Source organism: Felis catus, chromosome B1 (assembly GCF_018350175.1).
Source record: "Felis catus isolate Fca126 chromosome B1, F.catus_Fca126_mat1.0, whole genome shotgun sequence".
NCBI lineage: Eukaryota > Metazoa > Chordata > Mammalia > Carnivora > Felidae > Felis > Felis catus.
Window position 1 is genome coordinate 203,752,024 of NC_058371.1, and position 15,821 is coordinate 203,767,844.

The window sequence follows — 15,821 nt, forward strand, 5'->3', positions numbered from 1 at the left end:
TGTTCTCTCCACGGGCTTCTGCTGGGGACACTGACTTTTCCCCACTTACCCCTTGGACAACTGTGTTGTCACACGTTACTTATTCAAAAAAGTGATTAAGCTTTTGAAAACAAGAAGACTGAAAAAGAACATCTAGTGTTCAGCACGGCCATGAGAGGGGCTGGTGGGGACCGGTGCCGTTGGGTCTTTCCTGAAAGCAATTTGGAAATGTGTTTCAAGTACCTTGTGCTTCCCGTACCCTTTAATCCAGTAATTACTTCTGGGAATGTGAGGAAACCATCCAAAATACAGGAAACAGCCGCATACAAGAAGTTCAGGGCATTTAAGAAGCAGAATTTTCTTAATGTTTTTTTTTTTTTTTTTCCATATCGTCTGCCTTGCTTTTAATCAGCTTGGAATGTTGGCAGTTTCTGGCTGTGTCTGGCTGGCCGCAGGAGTCAGTCCTGCAAAACCGAGAAGTGCCCCGAGTGTCTTTGAGTGTCACCCCTGTGCGGTCCTCTACACCGAAAGACAAGAGGTTTTCCCTCACTGTTCAGCATACGCTCCAAGCTTTTCAACTTCAGGGGGAAAAAAATCATTGTATGTTTTCCTGTATTGTACATTTAATATTTTTTATTTTAATTTTTATTTTAGAGAGACAGCGAGCATGAGCAGAGGGGCAAAGGAGAGAGAGGGAGGGAGAGGGAGGGAGGGAGGGAGGGAGGGAGAGAGAGAGAGAGAGAGAGAGAGACTGAGAATCCCAAGCAGGCTCCATGACTATGGTGTGTTGTAAATTTTAGGCTATTTCATATACATCACATTAAAACTGCCATATCAAATGTAGTGTATAGATTTTGCAAATAGGATACTGTATGCAACCCCTAACTGTATCTGTAGTGTATATGTAATGTATTTATGCCCAACAAATGTTTTAATTCTTTCTGAAAAGGAAAAGAAAGAAGTTCAGGACGAAGGAAAATGGTAAGGACCTAAGTGTCAGTGGTGGGGAGTCGCTAGGTCAGACGCTCTCTCCCGTCACAGGGAGCGAGGCAGCCATTGAAGTCAGTCCTGCAAGATCTCCAGGAGGGGACAAGACGGTTAATGCAGCATGAAACCAGAATGCAGACCTCGACCCAAACAGATGCAAAACACTGCAAAACATACTCACCAGTAGTGTCATTAAAACAAACAAAAATTTTTTTTGCCCATCTATTAGATAAATTTTGGCAACCCATTGTTTTATTTTGGATGTTTTATTATCAGTGAAGTTTTCATATGTTTACTGGACATTTGTATTTCTTTTTTTTTTTAACGTTTATTTTTAAGAGAGAGAGAGAGAGAGAGAGAGAGAGACAGAGTGTGAGTGGGGAGGGGCAGAGAGAGTGGGGACAGAGGCTCTGACGTGAGCTCTGCGCTGACAGCCAGAGTCTGATGGGCTCAAACTCACAAACCGAAAGATCAGGACCTGAGTGGAAGTCAGATGCTCAGCCCTCTGAGCCACCCAGGTGCCCCCCTCTTACTTTCATGCGAAGAAAACGACCTGAGGGGTCCTGGACGAGCCACAGGACCTCGGAGAGCCTCTGTCTCCACACCTGCGAGTGTGGATGTTGTCTTGGCAGACCGTGTCATTCCCACGTCCTTCCCGAGGTGCCCCTGAGCCACAGAGGCTGGAAGCCTGAAACCGTGTTCTTCAGTGGGCTATGCCCCCGTGGCTCTGGCACAGTTTGGTTGTGCTAAGGAGATGCCCTTACAGGAGAGACAGGAGGTCAAGGGAGATGACGTCCCCTCCCCCCCCCGCCCCCCACAGAGGTGACCACTGTGCAGCAGGGGCTGCCCTGGACTTGGGTTCTGAAACCCTCCCCATGGCTTGGAGCACAGCCTGGCTTCACTAGATCCCTTGCTCCTTCCAGTGCCGGGACTGGGCTCCAGCAATATTCGGATGCCAATACTCCCCTGCTGACACCTCCTCTCCTCACGTGGGAGGGTCTCCGGCCTCCAGCCCAGTCTCTTCAAGGTCTGTGCTCACCCCGGGGGGCACCGCAACCAGCATCCAGGCTGAAAACGTGCCCTTCCAACCGTGCGTCCCCGGCCCGCCCTCCTTGGATTCCAGAAAGCTCTGTCTGCTCCTGTACCCTCCCCCGACTCCGGTGTCTGGCCTCTGGGCTTTGCCCCAACTCCCTGGCCTCCCCATCTCAGCACAACCCCAGAAAGTCTTTGTTGCCTCCCTCCCCCTCTGCCTCATGGCTGGGCCGGGGGAACCTCTGCACTCTGGCTTCTCCTCTCGACCTTCCTCTGTTTGCAGCCTGGCCACCAAGTAGTTCTTTTGAAATGGGGATCGGATCATGTCTGTCCTTCTTCAGAGCCTGCCAGAAGAAGTCCTTACGATGGCCAGTGAGGCTCTGTGTGGACCGGTCTGGCTCCCTCGGGGTCCTTACCTAACCCTGTCTCCGCTCCAGCCACACTGGCCTCCCTCTGCCTCTCCAGCTTGTAGGACGTCCCCTCACGGCCTCCGTGCTAGCTGTTCCCTCCGTTTGCAACACTCTTCCCTGCACACTTGCTCCTTCACTCCCACCAGGTCTTTGCTCAGACGCTGCCTGACCCAGCAGGCGCCCTAACCCCCCCCCCCCCCCCCCCCCCCCCCCCCCCCCCCCCCGTCAGACGCTGCCTAGCGCTCTCGCCCAGCTGCACACATAGGCAGCTGATTCCCTTCCCTGCTACAATGTTACGGTGGTGCTCCAGACAGGGAACAGAACGTCCTGCCTTCCTGGACAGTTGTGGGGACCCAGGGACATCCCCCCAGTGCAGGCGAGGCACAGAGCAGCATCTCCTTCCAGGGTCAGCTCTGGTCTCATGGTCCTCTGACCCCCGGGCTGGGCGCACAGCGGGCGCGTTCTGTCAGAGGAAGGCCGGGCGCCCGTGCGGGCAGGGCAGAAAGCAATGAGTCAGCGAGCCTGGAGCTGAGGCTGCATGAGTTTGCAGGACGCCTGCTGACAGGCTCTTGCACTTCTGAGGCTCAGACAACAGTGACTCCGCTGCTCATTAATTACGTCTGCGTTTGGGAAGTGTGAGTCTGTATTAATAAGGTCAGAGCCCGGAGCCTGCGGCTCTAAGCCCTGATGCCATCTATCCCCGGGCACGGAGGTGAGGCGGGGCTGCGTGGGGCCAAGGGGTCCCGGAGGACACAGAGCTAAGCAGTAAATGACGCCCTGGCCCGTGGGCCAGGCTGGGCCCAGGGCCAGGTCTTTGCCACCAGGGAAGGTCAACCCAGCTGGTCATAGTGGGGAGACTGAGGCCTGGGGCAGTGACCAAGTCCTTCTGGCCAGGCCAGCAGAGGGCTGCTGGGGCTGGGCTGGCCAGGCTGTCTCCAGGAGGAGGTAGGGAGAGAGCTGAATTGCACCGAGGGGGCCCCGGTACCAGAGCTGACCCTTAATTCCAAACCCACCTCAGCCACAGACCACAGAGGGCTGTGGCCGCCCAAGGGCCTCTGAGTGTGGATACCGTTTTGGGCCTTGGTCAAGTTCAGGACTCTGGAGTCCACAGCCCCTGGCCAGCCCCCAGGGAGGGCAGCAAGGCCCTGGATAACAGTTTCGCGGATAGTCTGGGAGGTGGCCGGGCCTGCGAGCCTGCCAACTTTCCACCATCACTGGCTGCCTCTGGCCGGAGCCCCCAGACCCAGTTTGCCAGAGTTAGGGCAGAGCTAGACTGGGGCCTGGGGCAGGAAAGGGGCCTGGTTGTGGATTTAATCAGAACCACAGAATGTGTAAGTTGTGTCACAACACCTAGAGGCTCCTGCTAATCAGTGACGTGTTGGCTGAGGTGGGTATCATGCTAAGTGAAACAAGTCAGCCAGAGAAAGGCAGATACCATGTTTTCACTCATATGTGGATCTTGAGAAACTTAACAGAAGACCATGGGGGAGGGGAAGGGGAAAAAGAAAAAAAAGTTACAGAGAGGGAGGGAGGCAAACCATAAGAGACTCCTAAATACTGAGAACAAACTGAGGGTTGATGGGGGGTGGGAGGGAGGGGAGGGTGGGTGATGGGCATCGAGGAGGGCACCTGTTGGGATGAGCACTGGGGGTTGTATGGAAACCAATTTGACAATAAATTATATTAAAAAACAAAAAAAGAAGAGCAGACAAAGGAAACAGGCTGCCCGGTGTCTAACCCCTTCTCCCTTTTTTCCTGCTCAACAGAAAAATGCTATCTCATTGTGGATGGTGGTTTGCTCAGCTAAAACTTTTTCCAGGCCCCTGCTGATGGAGCCATGTGGCAGATGGCTTTAATCAATGAGATCTAATGGCAAATTGCCGGGTGCAGCCTCCAAGGAAGCTCTTAGAAAGTGAGGCAGATTCACCCGGCACGTGCCTTTATGCTGTTCGCCTTTCTCCTCTTCTCTCCTGGGATATGGATGCAATGCTGGAGGCAGGGCAGCCATTTTGTGACTACAAAACAAAGGTACATTGCAAGCATGGCCGAGCAGAGAGGAGGGGAAAATACATTCCTAATGGCACCACAGAGCCCCTGAGCCCACCCTGGACTGCCTGTACGTACGCAGACTGCTTCTTATGTGAGCGAAGATACCTCCAATTTCTTTAAGCCATTGCTTTTCTGGATTTTCTCACAGCCAAACACCGTTTCCTAACAGATACAGGTCCGAGAAGATCAGATCGTTCAGAGATAGAAATACATAATCGCTTCAAAACTCAGGAGGTAAAATGAATGTTGATTATGTGCACCGACTGCCTTTCCCCACCTATTTCATTGGCAGAGATGAAAACACTTGCTAGCACAATATGTAAGCAAAAGGCTTTGGGGGAACAAACACACCCTGCCCGCCAACGAGAGCGCGAGCATGTAGACCCCTCAACTGGCAAGATCTACGGAAACCATGGGGGCCAGCTCCCCCACCGTGAAGAAGCTGCATTTTCTGGGACTTGGCCCGAGGGGTGCCTTCCCAGGTGCAGAGGGACAAGCGGACGGGTCCGTCTCACGGTGGTTCTGACACTAAAAGACTGGAAACGGCCTACAAGCCCATCGACAGGCCATGGTCATGATGGTTATGTCACAGCCAGGCAACAGGATGCTTTCAGCTCTAAGGACAGAACGTGGAAGAGTCCTCATGGTACTTTAAGTGTTATGTACACTTATGCACATTTATGTTATAATGTACTACCATTTTGTAGAAATTTAAAAAATTGTATGTAAAAATGATACTGTTTTCATATATAAAACATATAATTTAGATGTAATTTTTGCTACATCTAATACCTATGCAAGAGAGGCCTGGGCAGTCTCTGGAAGGGACCACAGGACACTGCTCTCTGCTTGTCTCCTGGGAGGGCCAGTGTGGGGGGTAGACCCCACTGGATACCATCTTGAGCCTTTTGGGTTTTGGATCTTTGATGTTAATAAACCAGGCACTTAAACATATTAAAATAAAAAAACGTTTCCTGAGCCCAGGAAGCTACTGACTAGGACAGCAAGTTCAAGGCGTTCTGGCCCTTGGCCACACTGCCGCCTTCCAGGCGAGGACATGGGTGGTGATCCAGGCCCCCAGCCCCCCAGTTCTCGCTTTCCCCCTGTCCCTCTGGCGGGGGGTGGGGCGGGCTGGGTGCTCAGCTGGGCCTCTCCTCACCCCGGCTTCACCCTTGTGCTGACTGCCCAGCTGCCCAGCACCACTCCCGCCAGCCCAGTGCTGACCTTTCCATTCCCCTGCCTGCCCTTGCCCACGGTTTGGCCCGGGGCCCAAGGTTCTGCGCACTCGGATCCCACTTGGCCTCCCCGCCCACACAGCGCCTGTCACAGGTCAGGACTCTGCCGTCCTGACTCATTCAGGTCCCTCTGCCTGAGGTTGGGGGGGGGGGTTGCGGAATCCCTGTTCTCCCAGACCTCCCACCCCTCTGGTTCTATCTCAGTCTCAAAGCCAGAGTCTTCTCTGAGGTCTGCTCAGACCTCATGGACTTTGTGGATGCCCCAAGCTGCCTGCTGTGCCCAGTACGCCCCCGCCCTGGTCCTGCAGGCCCGGCTGACTCTCTGGGAGTCCCTATGCCCCACCTGTTCAGCCTGGTGCCCAGCTGTCATGCTGGCTGGCCACGTGGGTCTCTAGGAGTGCAGCTGGGGGAAGGGGTGGCCAAAGGCAACACCCAGGGAGGGACGTCCAGCAGCATCCCTCTCCCCTACAGGAAACTCTCCAGTCTGCCGCCGTCATGCTCTAATGAAATGACACTTGTTCCAAAGTGACATTAACTACGGGGGGCACAGCTTGGAGCGCGGGGGAGGCGAGGACTCCTGTCCCTCCCGAGGGCCTGGCCAGGGAGCACAGGAGAACCCAGGCTTTCAGGCCAGCCCAGGTGCTTGCTGGTTCCATCACCCTCACCCCCACTGATCCCTCCCTCCTCTCTCCAGCCCCAGCCAGGCCCTCAGTGCCACTGTCAGGCCGTTCTGGAGACTGGCATCTGCAGAGGCTTCATGCCCACGTCTCAGCACCTACACACCCAGTGGTGATGATGGATCCCTTTCTGATCTACAGATAATCTGCAGAGAGAAAGTCAGCACACTGTCCTCCAATCCACAAGTCCTTGTACCTTCCCCACCCTTCTGCCAGGCTTCATCTGAACACCTCAGGCGCCCTCCTCTGCACCTAGTCCCCAGAGTCCAGCATTTCGGCAGCAACCCTGAGTGTGCCAACCTGGCCCCTCCATCCTTGGCCTCTCCCAGGAGGTTCCCTGTCTATACAAACGTCCTGGGGCTACCCTAACAAATTACCACAAACTTGGCCGCTGAAAACAACAGGGATGTAGGCTTTCAGAGTTCTGGAGGACAGAATTCCGAAATTGAGGTGTTGCCAGGTCAGGTCACAGGGAGGGTCCCCACCGTGCTTCTCCCCAGCTGCAGGTGGTTGCGGGATCCTGGCGTCCACATCTCATGGATATATCTGTGGTCACGTGGCTTTCTTCCCTGGTCTCTGTGTTGAGATTTCCCTCTCCTTATAAGGATGCTAGTCACTGGATTTCGGGCTCACCCTAAGTCAAGGACGCTCTTATCTCGAGATTCCTAATCATATCTGCAGAGGTGGCATTTCTAAATAAGGTCACATTCACAGGTAACCAGCAGCCAGCACTTGAAGGTATCTTTTTCCAGCCAGGACCCCTGCCCGATGGGCTCGTGTGCTGCGTTGTTTTCTGCCAGGGGGCAGCCTTGAGCCTTGAGTCTAACAAAAGCAGTGGGTTCCTTCGATTTTCTGGACACAAGAGTGTGTTGTCCCCACTGGGGCAGACTTGAGGCGGGCATTGGAAAGGATCTGGGAAGACCAGCGTGTCAGAAAACGCAGTTGCCGGCCTCTCCATCTGACGCACACCCCGGCGACGCTGGCCAGATCCCTGGGACTCGGTGCGGTGGGTCTGGGGGCGGAGGCGTGCTGGCCTCCCTCCCCACGGAAGCGCACACATAGGGGCATGATGCCATGGCTCACTAAGCGACAACTGCCGGCAATAATGTGTTGTCACAGACCCAACTTTCTGTAATGGTTATTACTGAGAAATAAAGATGCTACCCTTGCTGTTTTTGCTGGGCAGTGGGGGAAAGCTTTGGAGGGTGGGTGCAGGGGAGCTGAGGGCAGAGCAGAGACACCAAGGGGCCTCCTTGCAAGTGGAAGATGAGAGAAGCTCGGGCGAGGTCTTTCTTTTAGGATGACACCAACAACAGCAGTCGTGGCTGACGCGAGAGACCCGAGGAGGGTGGGACGGAGGCAGCTGCCCCGCCAGGCCCTGGAGCAGCCACTGGGGAGGGCCAGGCCCAAGCGGGGTGGGGGGGAGGGGGCGCTGAGCTGTGCAGGGCGTTTCTGCTTGGGGAAGATAATTGTGGTAGGGTCTGGCCTTGGCCGTTTTCATCATTTCCCCAAATGCTAGGGTCTCAGGGACGAGCTCGAGAGAGGGGTACAGGCTGCTGCCCGGCCCCTGCTGCCAGAGACATCGGTTCCTGAATGAAGCTGGGGAGAAGGGGTTGGGTCAGCGGTCCCAAGCTTTCTCTCGTGGGAGAGTCTCTGGTTTCTGGACCCCTCTAGCCTTTGTGTGCGCGGCCCAGGGCCCCAGCCCCTTCTGCAAGGCAGCGACCACTTCAGGTGTTCGGGCCACTGGACCACAAGGCAGCTGACGGAGGAAGAGCGTTCCCTACCACCCCGCGAGGGAAAGGGGGTCCCTCTGCGGCCGGGGGCCCAGCAGAGCCCACGCCTGAGCAGGTCATGGGGGCTAGCCCACCTCCCCGGGGGCTCACACACGCCTGTTAAGGAAAAGCAATTCCACCTGGCAATTAAGGACAAGCATCCTGTGATTAATGCATTTGCTACAACAGCCCCAGGGGGGCTGGGCCCCTGCAACGCATGCTCCCGCTCCCTGGGCACCTACCCACCCCCGGTGGAGGGACTGACAGACGCACAGAGAGGCTTCTGAGGGCGGCCGAGCTGACAGGTGGTGCTCCAGCGGCCCTGAGCCGTCCCAGGACATCAGCCAAGCGACTCTCTGTATGTGCTTGAAATGGGGTGGGCTGTAGTTGGGGGAGAAAAGAACAAGGACCATCCAGGGGCACGGGGACAAGAGGTGAGTAGCAGGGGGGCGGCGGGTGGGGGGGGGGAAGGTCCCTTATTTCTGCCAGCTGTGGGCCACGAGAAGGAGGTGGGGGCTCCTGTGGGCCTCTCTGTCGGAAGCCGGTCAGCTCGCTGGCTGCTCGTGCGTAGCTGCCCTGGGAGGAGGCCACCCTCCAGAGTGGAGGTCAATCCAAGCTCACTCTTCTCTATGCTCAGTTTTGGATGGTACCATGCAGGCACGTCCTGAGGCACGGTGCCAATCTTCCCTTTCACAAGAGTGGTCTGATGCACATTCCAGATGCCAGGGATGCCTCTCGAGGCACAGAGAGGGTCCCTGAAGGCCCCTAGAAACACTGCAGCCACTATTGTGACCTAGAGTGAAGCTGAGGACATCCAGCCTTCGAATGGCATGGGGCCGTGCCCAGGGCCTCTCCCCAGGGAGGACGGAAAGCAGCTGTCTTCCTAGAAAGTAACTAGCTACATGACAGGTGTCACCAGCATGCCTCCCAGCGAGCCCCGAGCCGCCACTGATCCTACCTGCAGGGCGGTGGACGCGGTCTCCAGGAACTGCTCAGCACTGCCCTTCTTAGCCTTAAATTTGTCCAGTTGCCCAATCACAGTTTCAATGCATTTTCCGTAGTAGGCCATCTTCCCAGGGCAGGACTCTAGAAGCAAACCACTACAGGTCACACCCTCCATGACCCCTGGGCTGTCAGCTAGGCAGGTGGCAAAGGCAGCCACAGAGGCTTTATCAATAGACGGAACGTCCCCTGGGAGCCTGGGACCTCTCACAGTGAGGCATGTTAGAGGGAGACAGGGACCCCAGCTGGGGAAACCCGGGCCCACTTCCTGGACCGTGTCCTTGCAGGACTCTGCCGTCCATGGGCCCAGGCTGGCCCTGAGGAGCCCACCCCAGGCCCCCACCCACCCACAGATCCTGGAGGCTCCCAGGCTTCCCCACGTGGCCCCAAGCCCCACAACTGTGCATGGCTGGGGAGGACACCTGGGAGGGGTAGGCCTCTGAGCATATCTCAGCCTAGCTGGGGTTCAGTGACTGTTTATACAGAAGGTCTTGCCCACAGGGGTAGGTGACCTAAACCCAAATGGTTGGGGCAAGAAGAATCCTCAGGTCACCAGGTTCAACACTCCCATTTTATTTATTTATTTAAAATAAAAAAAAAATGTTTATTTTGAGAGAGAAAGAAAGAGTGTGAGCAAGGGAGGGTCTGAGAGAGAGAGAGAGAGAGAGAGAGAGAGAGAGAGAGAGAGAGAGAGGGAGAGAGAGAATCCCAAGCAGGCTCTGCACTGTCAGCACAGAGCTCGACATGGGGCTTGAACTCACGAACCGTGAGACCACAACCCAAGCTGAAACCAAGAGTTGGACGCTCAACTGACTGAGCCACTCAGGTGTCCCTCAACGCCCCCATTTTAAAGGTGGGGGACCCAACACCCAGAAAGAATGCACAGTTGGTAAGTGGCCAGATCTTGTATGGGCACTGAGCTTTCCAGAAACATACTAGCTCCAGGAGACCAGCTTGCCCAGAGCCTCTCTCTGGGAGACCTTGGAAGAGCTGCTTGGGTTGGGGCTGGGACCCTGGGAACTGGTTCTAATAGGTAAGCCCCAAATTGCTTAGAGGGGGGTGGCCAGGCCCATCAGAGGCTCCCTCCCCATGCCCCCGTCTTGTTCCATGCTACTCGAGGGGTGTCTCTGGGCCACCCCACTGCTGGTCTTCTTGGGCACCAGCTGTTGGCAAAGCCAGGCTGCTAGCATCCTGGGGATAGTGCAAGCACCTCTCCTGAACCCCCAACAAGTTGCAATGGATCCAGATAGCAGTCCCCAGACCTAGAACCCCCAGAATGGAGACTGAGTGAAAAAGATAAAAGCTGTATATAGTGTCACTGGGGTCCCCAGCAAGATGGGCTGTCCCAGCCAGTCCAGCCCATTGGTTGAGTCCCCCCACTGCCTTCAAGAGCGTGAGGGCCAAATGCCACCAGATGCTTCAGAGAGCCTCTGACACACAACTGTGAAGCAGAGGCAAGAGGAGAAGCAAAGGCAGACAGCGGTTAAAACCCAGAAAACGTGCCTCTATCACCTCCGAGAGATAAGAGAGATGTGGTATCCAAGGAACAAGAACAGTGGAGGAAGACAGAGTCTTGGAAATTAAAATATGGCAGCAGAACTAAAAATACAAATAGAAGAGGTGGAAGGTATAGTTGAGAAAATCTCCCAAGAGAGCATAAAAAGATGAAAACACAAAATAGGAGAAAAATACCCAGAAAACCAGGGAACCACTCCAAAAGGCCCAAATGCCCACGAGCAACGAGAAGAGAGGAGTCACGGGAGAGAACATCCCAGGGCTGAAGGATGGGTGGGTCTCCCTGTGGACGGGGCTCTTGAGCGCCTTGAATGCTTTTGTCACCGAGGGAGACAGCAGGTGGCATAGGAGGGGACAGGGGTGCGGACCAGCCTCCTCCCCCAGCAGGGAATCCATCTCCAACCTGGAGAAGGACAGCGCGAGCAGAAAGACTAGGCCCTGCACCCCGCCCTGCGGAGGGAGCCCAGAAAGGGGCAGACAAGGGACTGGGAAGCAGGGGCATTTCCAGGAAGGTGACAGCAGGAGGCAGGCCAGGGGCACCAGAACAGGGGAGCCCTCACCTGGAGCAGCATCGCGAGCGGGTTTGAGCTGAGCGCTCTGGGAAAGAGGCTTTGACTCCTGCCCTCCTCTGCTGGCTGCACACCTGGGCCCCGCACCGAGGCCTGACTCGGGGTCGCTCAGGCGCCCAGCCCTAGCGGTGCAGGGACAGAAGCGGCACGAGCCTCTCTCGTATGCGACCAGAAGACGGACCTCTTGGAACAGGGAAACGCACTGAAACCGGCTCGAAGCCCTGATGCCGGGTGCCGGCCCTGAAGACCAAGCCTCAGGAGAGTCCGGGTTCGGAGACCAGTCAGTGGTTCCACAAAACGAGAGCACACTGCAGGGGGCAATGGCTGAGACCCACAGAGGACTATAGCGGGGGCTGAGTCCCTATTTCTACATCGGTTCTTGCCCCAAAGTGGGCATGACCATCAGTACTGAGTGAGCTAGCTGCTGGCAGGACCTGGCTGCGGTCACTGCCCCAGGGGCCACCTGGAGTCAGGTGGGCTCGGGCCCAGAAGAAAGGAGCCAGGGACCTGCATGCAGGCACTGAAAGCAGTGTGCCCGTCCATCTGTCCCTATCTTCACCAGGACCACCTACACCGAGCCCAAACTTTGGCCTTTGCAGGCGCAGGGGTCGGAAGGACGGGTGGTGACGTGGGGCCGGCGCGTGCCAGGTGACCCCCTTTTGACGTGCGGCCAGGTGGCGGCATCGCTGACTGTGAACACACACTGAGCTGCTCGTTTCTTCCAGGTCCGCCCCTCAGCAGTGGGACAGGCCACCTGGAGAGCAGGCCACACGGCACCTTTGGGAACAGAAGCAGTCCCCATCTGTGGCTCGAGGGCAGGGGGCTGGCCGGCTTGGCCCCTCCTCTCTCATCTGCCAGGGGCAGGCCGGCTGGACCGTGGGAGCAGGTCCTGACCCTCGGACACAGGCAAGACGAGGTGAGGGCCGCAGTGAGGAGGTCAGCGCCCAAGACAGAGGTGCAGGAGGGGTACAGACGAGGCCTCGCGAGGCTGTGGATGCCTTGCAGTCCTCCTGGCCCGAGTCCCAGGTCTGCTGGGCAGCTGAGGACAAGTGACTTAACGTATCCGAAGGCACGAAGTCATGACCCCTACAGTCCGGGCCCTGACCTGGCCGCCTCCTCTGGGTGGGTTGCCCTGCTCTGATGTCCCATCCCTGGCGATGGCATTGCTGACCACACAGAGGGACACTCGAGGTGTCTCTGGGCCAAAAGGTAGCATTGAGGGGTGTGCAATCAGTTCTTTTTTCTTGCTGTGGGAGTCTGTATTGCTAGGAACTCCTCCCTGGGGCCTGGCTTGCAGACTGAGTGAATGTCCCTGGAGGAAATATTGGCTCTGGGAGAAGTTCTGGAAAAGATCTATTTCCATAGTTTGCAATCTTTTCCCTAGCGAGATTTGGCTTTTCTCAGCCTCATGCAGCTAATGGACAAAGGGACATTTTAAAGGCCGCAGAAAGTGGTGGCCACCCCCCCAACACTAACCACCCCTCCTCTGGCATTAGAGGCCTCGCTGCATGGGATGGAGCTTGGAAGTCTTGAGGCCACAGGCTGCCTGTGGCCCCTCTGGATGAGCCCTTGTACTTGGTTATTTGTGTTCATGCAAACCCTTTGCCCTGGGCCCCACGTCCGAGAGGCTGTGGGACATTTGCAGGTGAGGATCACCCAGTCTGGCTGCACCAAGTGGCCACAGACCCACTCACTAGGTCTCCCAGGCCTGGCTCTCCGCCTTACCCCCCCCCCCCCACGGCCGGCACAGCCACTGTCCTCCCTGGCAGGTGTTCCAGTGTGGGGGAAAGGGGGGGAGGACCCTTTTGGCCTGAGCCTGTGGCAGGTGGGATAGATGGCAGTGCCACTCTCTGAGGTGAGGGAGGTTTGGGGGAGAGTGGCCTCAGGTCAGGGGAGTGTCCTTCCACTAACAGCCATCATTAACAAATCCCCCCAACTCTTGGGGTACCCAGCACGTCCTACCCCTTCGCAGCCTGGGCTCACAGTCCCTGGGGTCCTCCTCCTGCTTCCCGTCCTGTACCCCAGCTCTGTCCTCCCAGGATTCTCACTGGCTCTCAAGCCCCTTCACGTGGATCTCCTGAACCTTGAACACGCCTCTCCTCTTTCCGGTGAGCTCCTACGCATCCCTTAACGCCTGATGCAAATATCAGCACCTGTGGAGCCTGCTTCCTCCTCCCTTAGCTCTTCCCTTCTCCCTGCCTCCTCTGAACTCATCCGAACCTATGTGACGCACTGCACCGTGAGCACCTGACGCAGGACCCTCCTGTGCCACTTCTGCGTCCACAAGCTGGTCTCCAGCAAGTGCCGCAGAGGTGTCTGCGGAGTCAATGACAGGATGCAAACTGCAGAACAGCCAAGCTGAAAGTGTCAGCGCAGAGCCCAACACAGGGCTCGAACCCACGAACCGTGAGATCATAGCCTGAGCTCAACCGAATGAGCCCCCCAGGTGCCCCTCTATTAGTGATCTTTTTTAAGTCAAGCCTTTGCTTCCACAGATCCTATAGTTCAACAAGTTCGGTTTCATTGTTTCGTTTAATTGGAGAATAATGGATGCCCACGAGATATTTACTAAGCAAGTAAAGGTGGGACAGAACAAGCCCCACGCTGAGTTGGGGGGTTGAGGTGGGGGGGGGGTCAGGCTCCCCATCCCAAGGGAGCACTTCCTGCCTGTGGGAGCCTGAGCCCCAGGCTGGTTCTGAAGCCCTCCAAACACCCACTCTGCCAGATTCCCGGTAACATCTCAGGATGAGCCATAACTGGGGGAAAGAGACACCATGTCAACATAGTAAAGCAAAATAGCATTTACACATTCTGGAGCTCACAAGGAAATGAGCACAACTAGTAACAAGTCTGTTTTTACAGAAACAACGTTGAGGATGCAGTCTTTTCGCCCCTCCCCCAACAGGCACTTGGGGGCACTGCCCCGGGATGGGGTTTGGCCCTCGGCCCTACCTTTCTGCATCTGCTCTGAACACAGCTCTGCCTGGAGGAACCAGATACCGGCAGGAAAAGGGTTCCCTCCGGCACCTGCTGTGGGTGGTGAGTGTGGGCGGTCTGCACGTGTTTAGTGGGAGATGTTCCTCAGGCAGGATGACTTCCCTGCCCTCCCTCCTGTCCCGGAGCTGGAACATTCGGAAGAAAGGATGCTCCAAGAGGCCCTCTGGTGATGGCTCAAAGTCCAAGAAGAGCCAGAGAGGCAGCCAAGCCCTGTCCCCAACGCAGAGCGGGCCTGGACAGAACTGGAGGCAACAAATGGCTGAGCCAGGTGGAGGATGCAGAGGGGAGTCTGTGAGGGGCTGTGCGGAGGAGGGGGTCCCTGGGGAGCCCAGCTGGCTGGAACCATTAGTCCCTGCCAGTCTGGCTCACTACCAGGCCTGAGGGCCCCTGGGGCAGAGGAGACACAGGGCAGCTGCGCCAGGAGGGTGGCAATCAGGAAAAGAGACACTTGAGTCCTGAATTCTTACTGAAATTAGCCTGTGAGCTTAGTAGACGCAATGACGTTTTTGGGTAGGAGACAGGCGGTAAAGTCTTCTGATTCTGATATCTTGGCACCTCAGCTTTGTTCTAATGGGGTAAAACCAGATACATGGGAAGTGGTATTTAATTCCCAAGATTTAACTCCACGAATCAAGACCTGACTGTCTCAAATTTAAGGAAACGTTAAAGGTGGGCTGGACCAAAGCTCCTCTTTTCTAAGCAAATCCTTTATAGACAGAAATGAGATGACAGGAGATTTAAATTCCATCAGACACAAACCAGCTCAACACCCTCAACCACTAGAGAGGCTTCATTTACACAGATACAAAATGTGTGTTAATTAACATAAATTCTTTTCTTGGCTTTTAATTCCGAGTAAAAATCTCCTAAGGATTTTTGCCAAGTCATGCTCTGACGGATTGTGCTTAAAGTATAGACCCACACAGCAGGTTTTGCTGGTTGCTTTTTAATCTCCACTCTCCCTTTCCTCCTGAATAACAAAACACTGAGTTTTACTTGGGTTTATTGCCGCCTAACTGAAAGATGACATTCCCTGGCCTCCCCAACAGCGAGATATACCCTGAAGTACAAGGATGTGAGACTTCTGCAAAGTCTCTCTGAAAGGGAGAGGCTTATACTCTTCTTCTCTTTTCCTTCCTGCTGGCTGGACTCAGGAAGTGATGGCAGGAACTTAGGCAGCCATACTGGCCCGTGAGGAAACATGTTAAAGGTGGCAGAAGAGAAAGCTAGAAGAGTCCACGTCTCTGATGACTTTTTGTGGCTGTTATACCTTCCAGGACTGGCTCCCCATTGACCTCCTTTTTTTTAATTATTATTTTTTTAATGTTTATTTATTTTTGAGACAGAGAGAGACAGAGCATGAACGGGGGAGGGTCAGAGAGAGAGGGAGACACAGAATCTGAAGCAGGCTCCAGGCTCTGAGCTGTCAGCACAGAGCCCGATGCGGGTCTCGAACCCACGAACCGTGAGATCATGACCTGAGCTGAAGTCGGACGTTCAATCGACTGAGCCACCCAGGCGCCCCTCCCATTGACCTCCTTTATGGAAACATAAATAACCTTGGTTGGGCCTCTCTGGTCTTTGGATTTTTCATTAC

General features: G+C 55.5%; 1 protein-coding gene across 3 annotated transcripts in view; it reads right to left on the reverse strand.

Annotated features, from left to right (window-relative positions):
* The window catches only part of CFAP99 (cilia and flagella associated protein 99), a 41,482-nt gene that overhangs the window by 23,535 nt on the left and 2,126 nt on the right, over positions 1-15,821 (reverse strand). For all 3 annotated transcript variants that reach the window (XM_045056924.1, XM_045056922.1, XM_045056923.1), the window contains exon 2: positions 9,100-9,225. In XM_045056924.1, coding sequence (XP_044912859.1) covers positions 9,100-9,210 — 111 coding nt within the window. In that variant the 5' untranslated portion in view covers positions 9,211-9,225. The remainder of the gene's footprint in view (positions 1-9,099; positions 9,226-15,821) is intronic.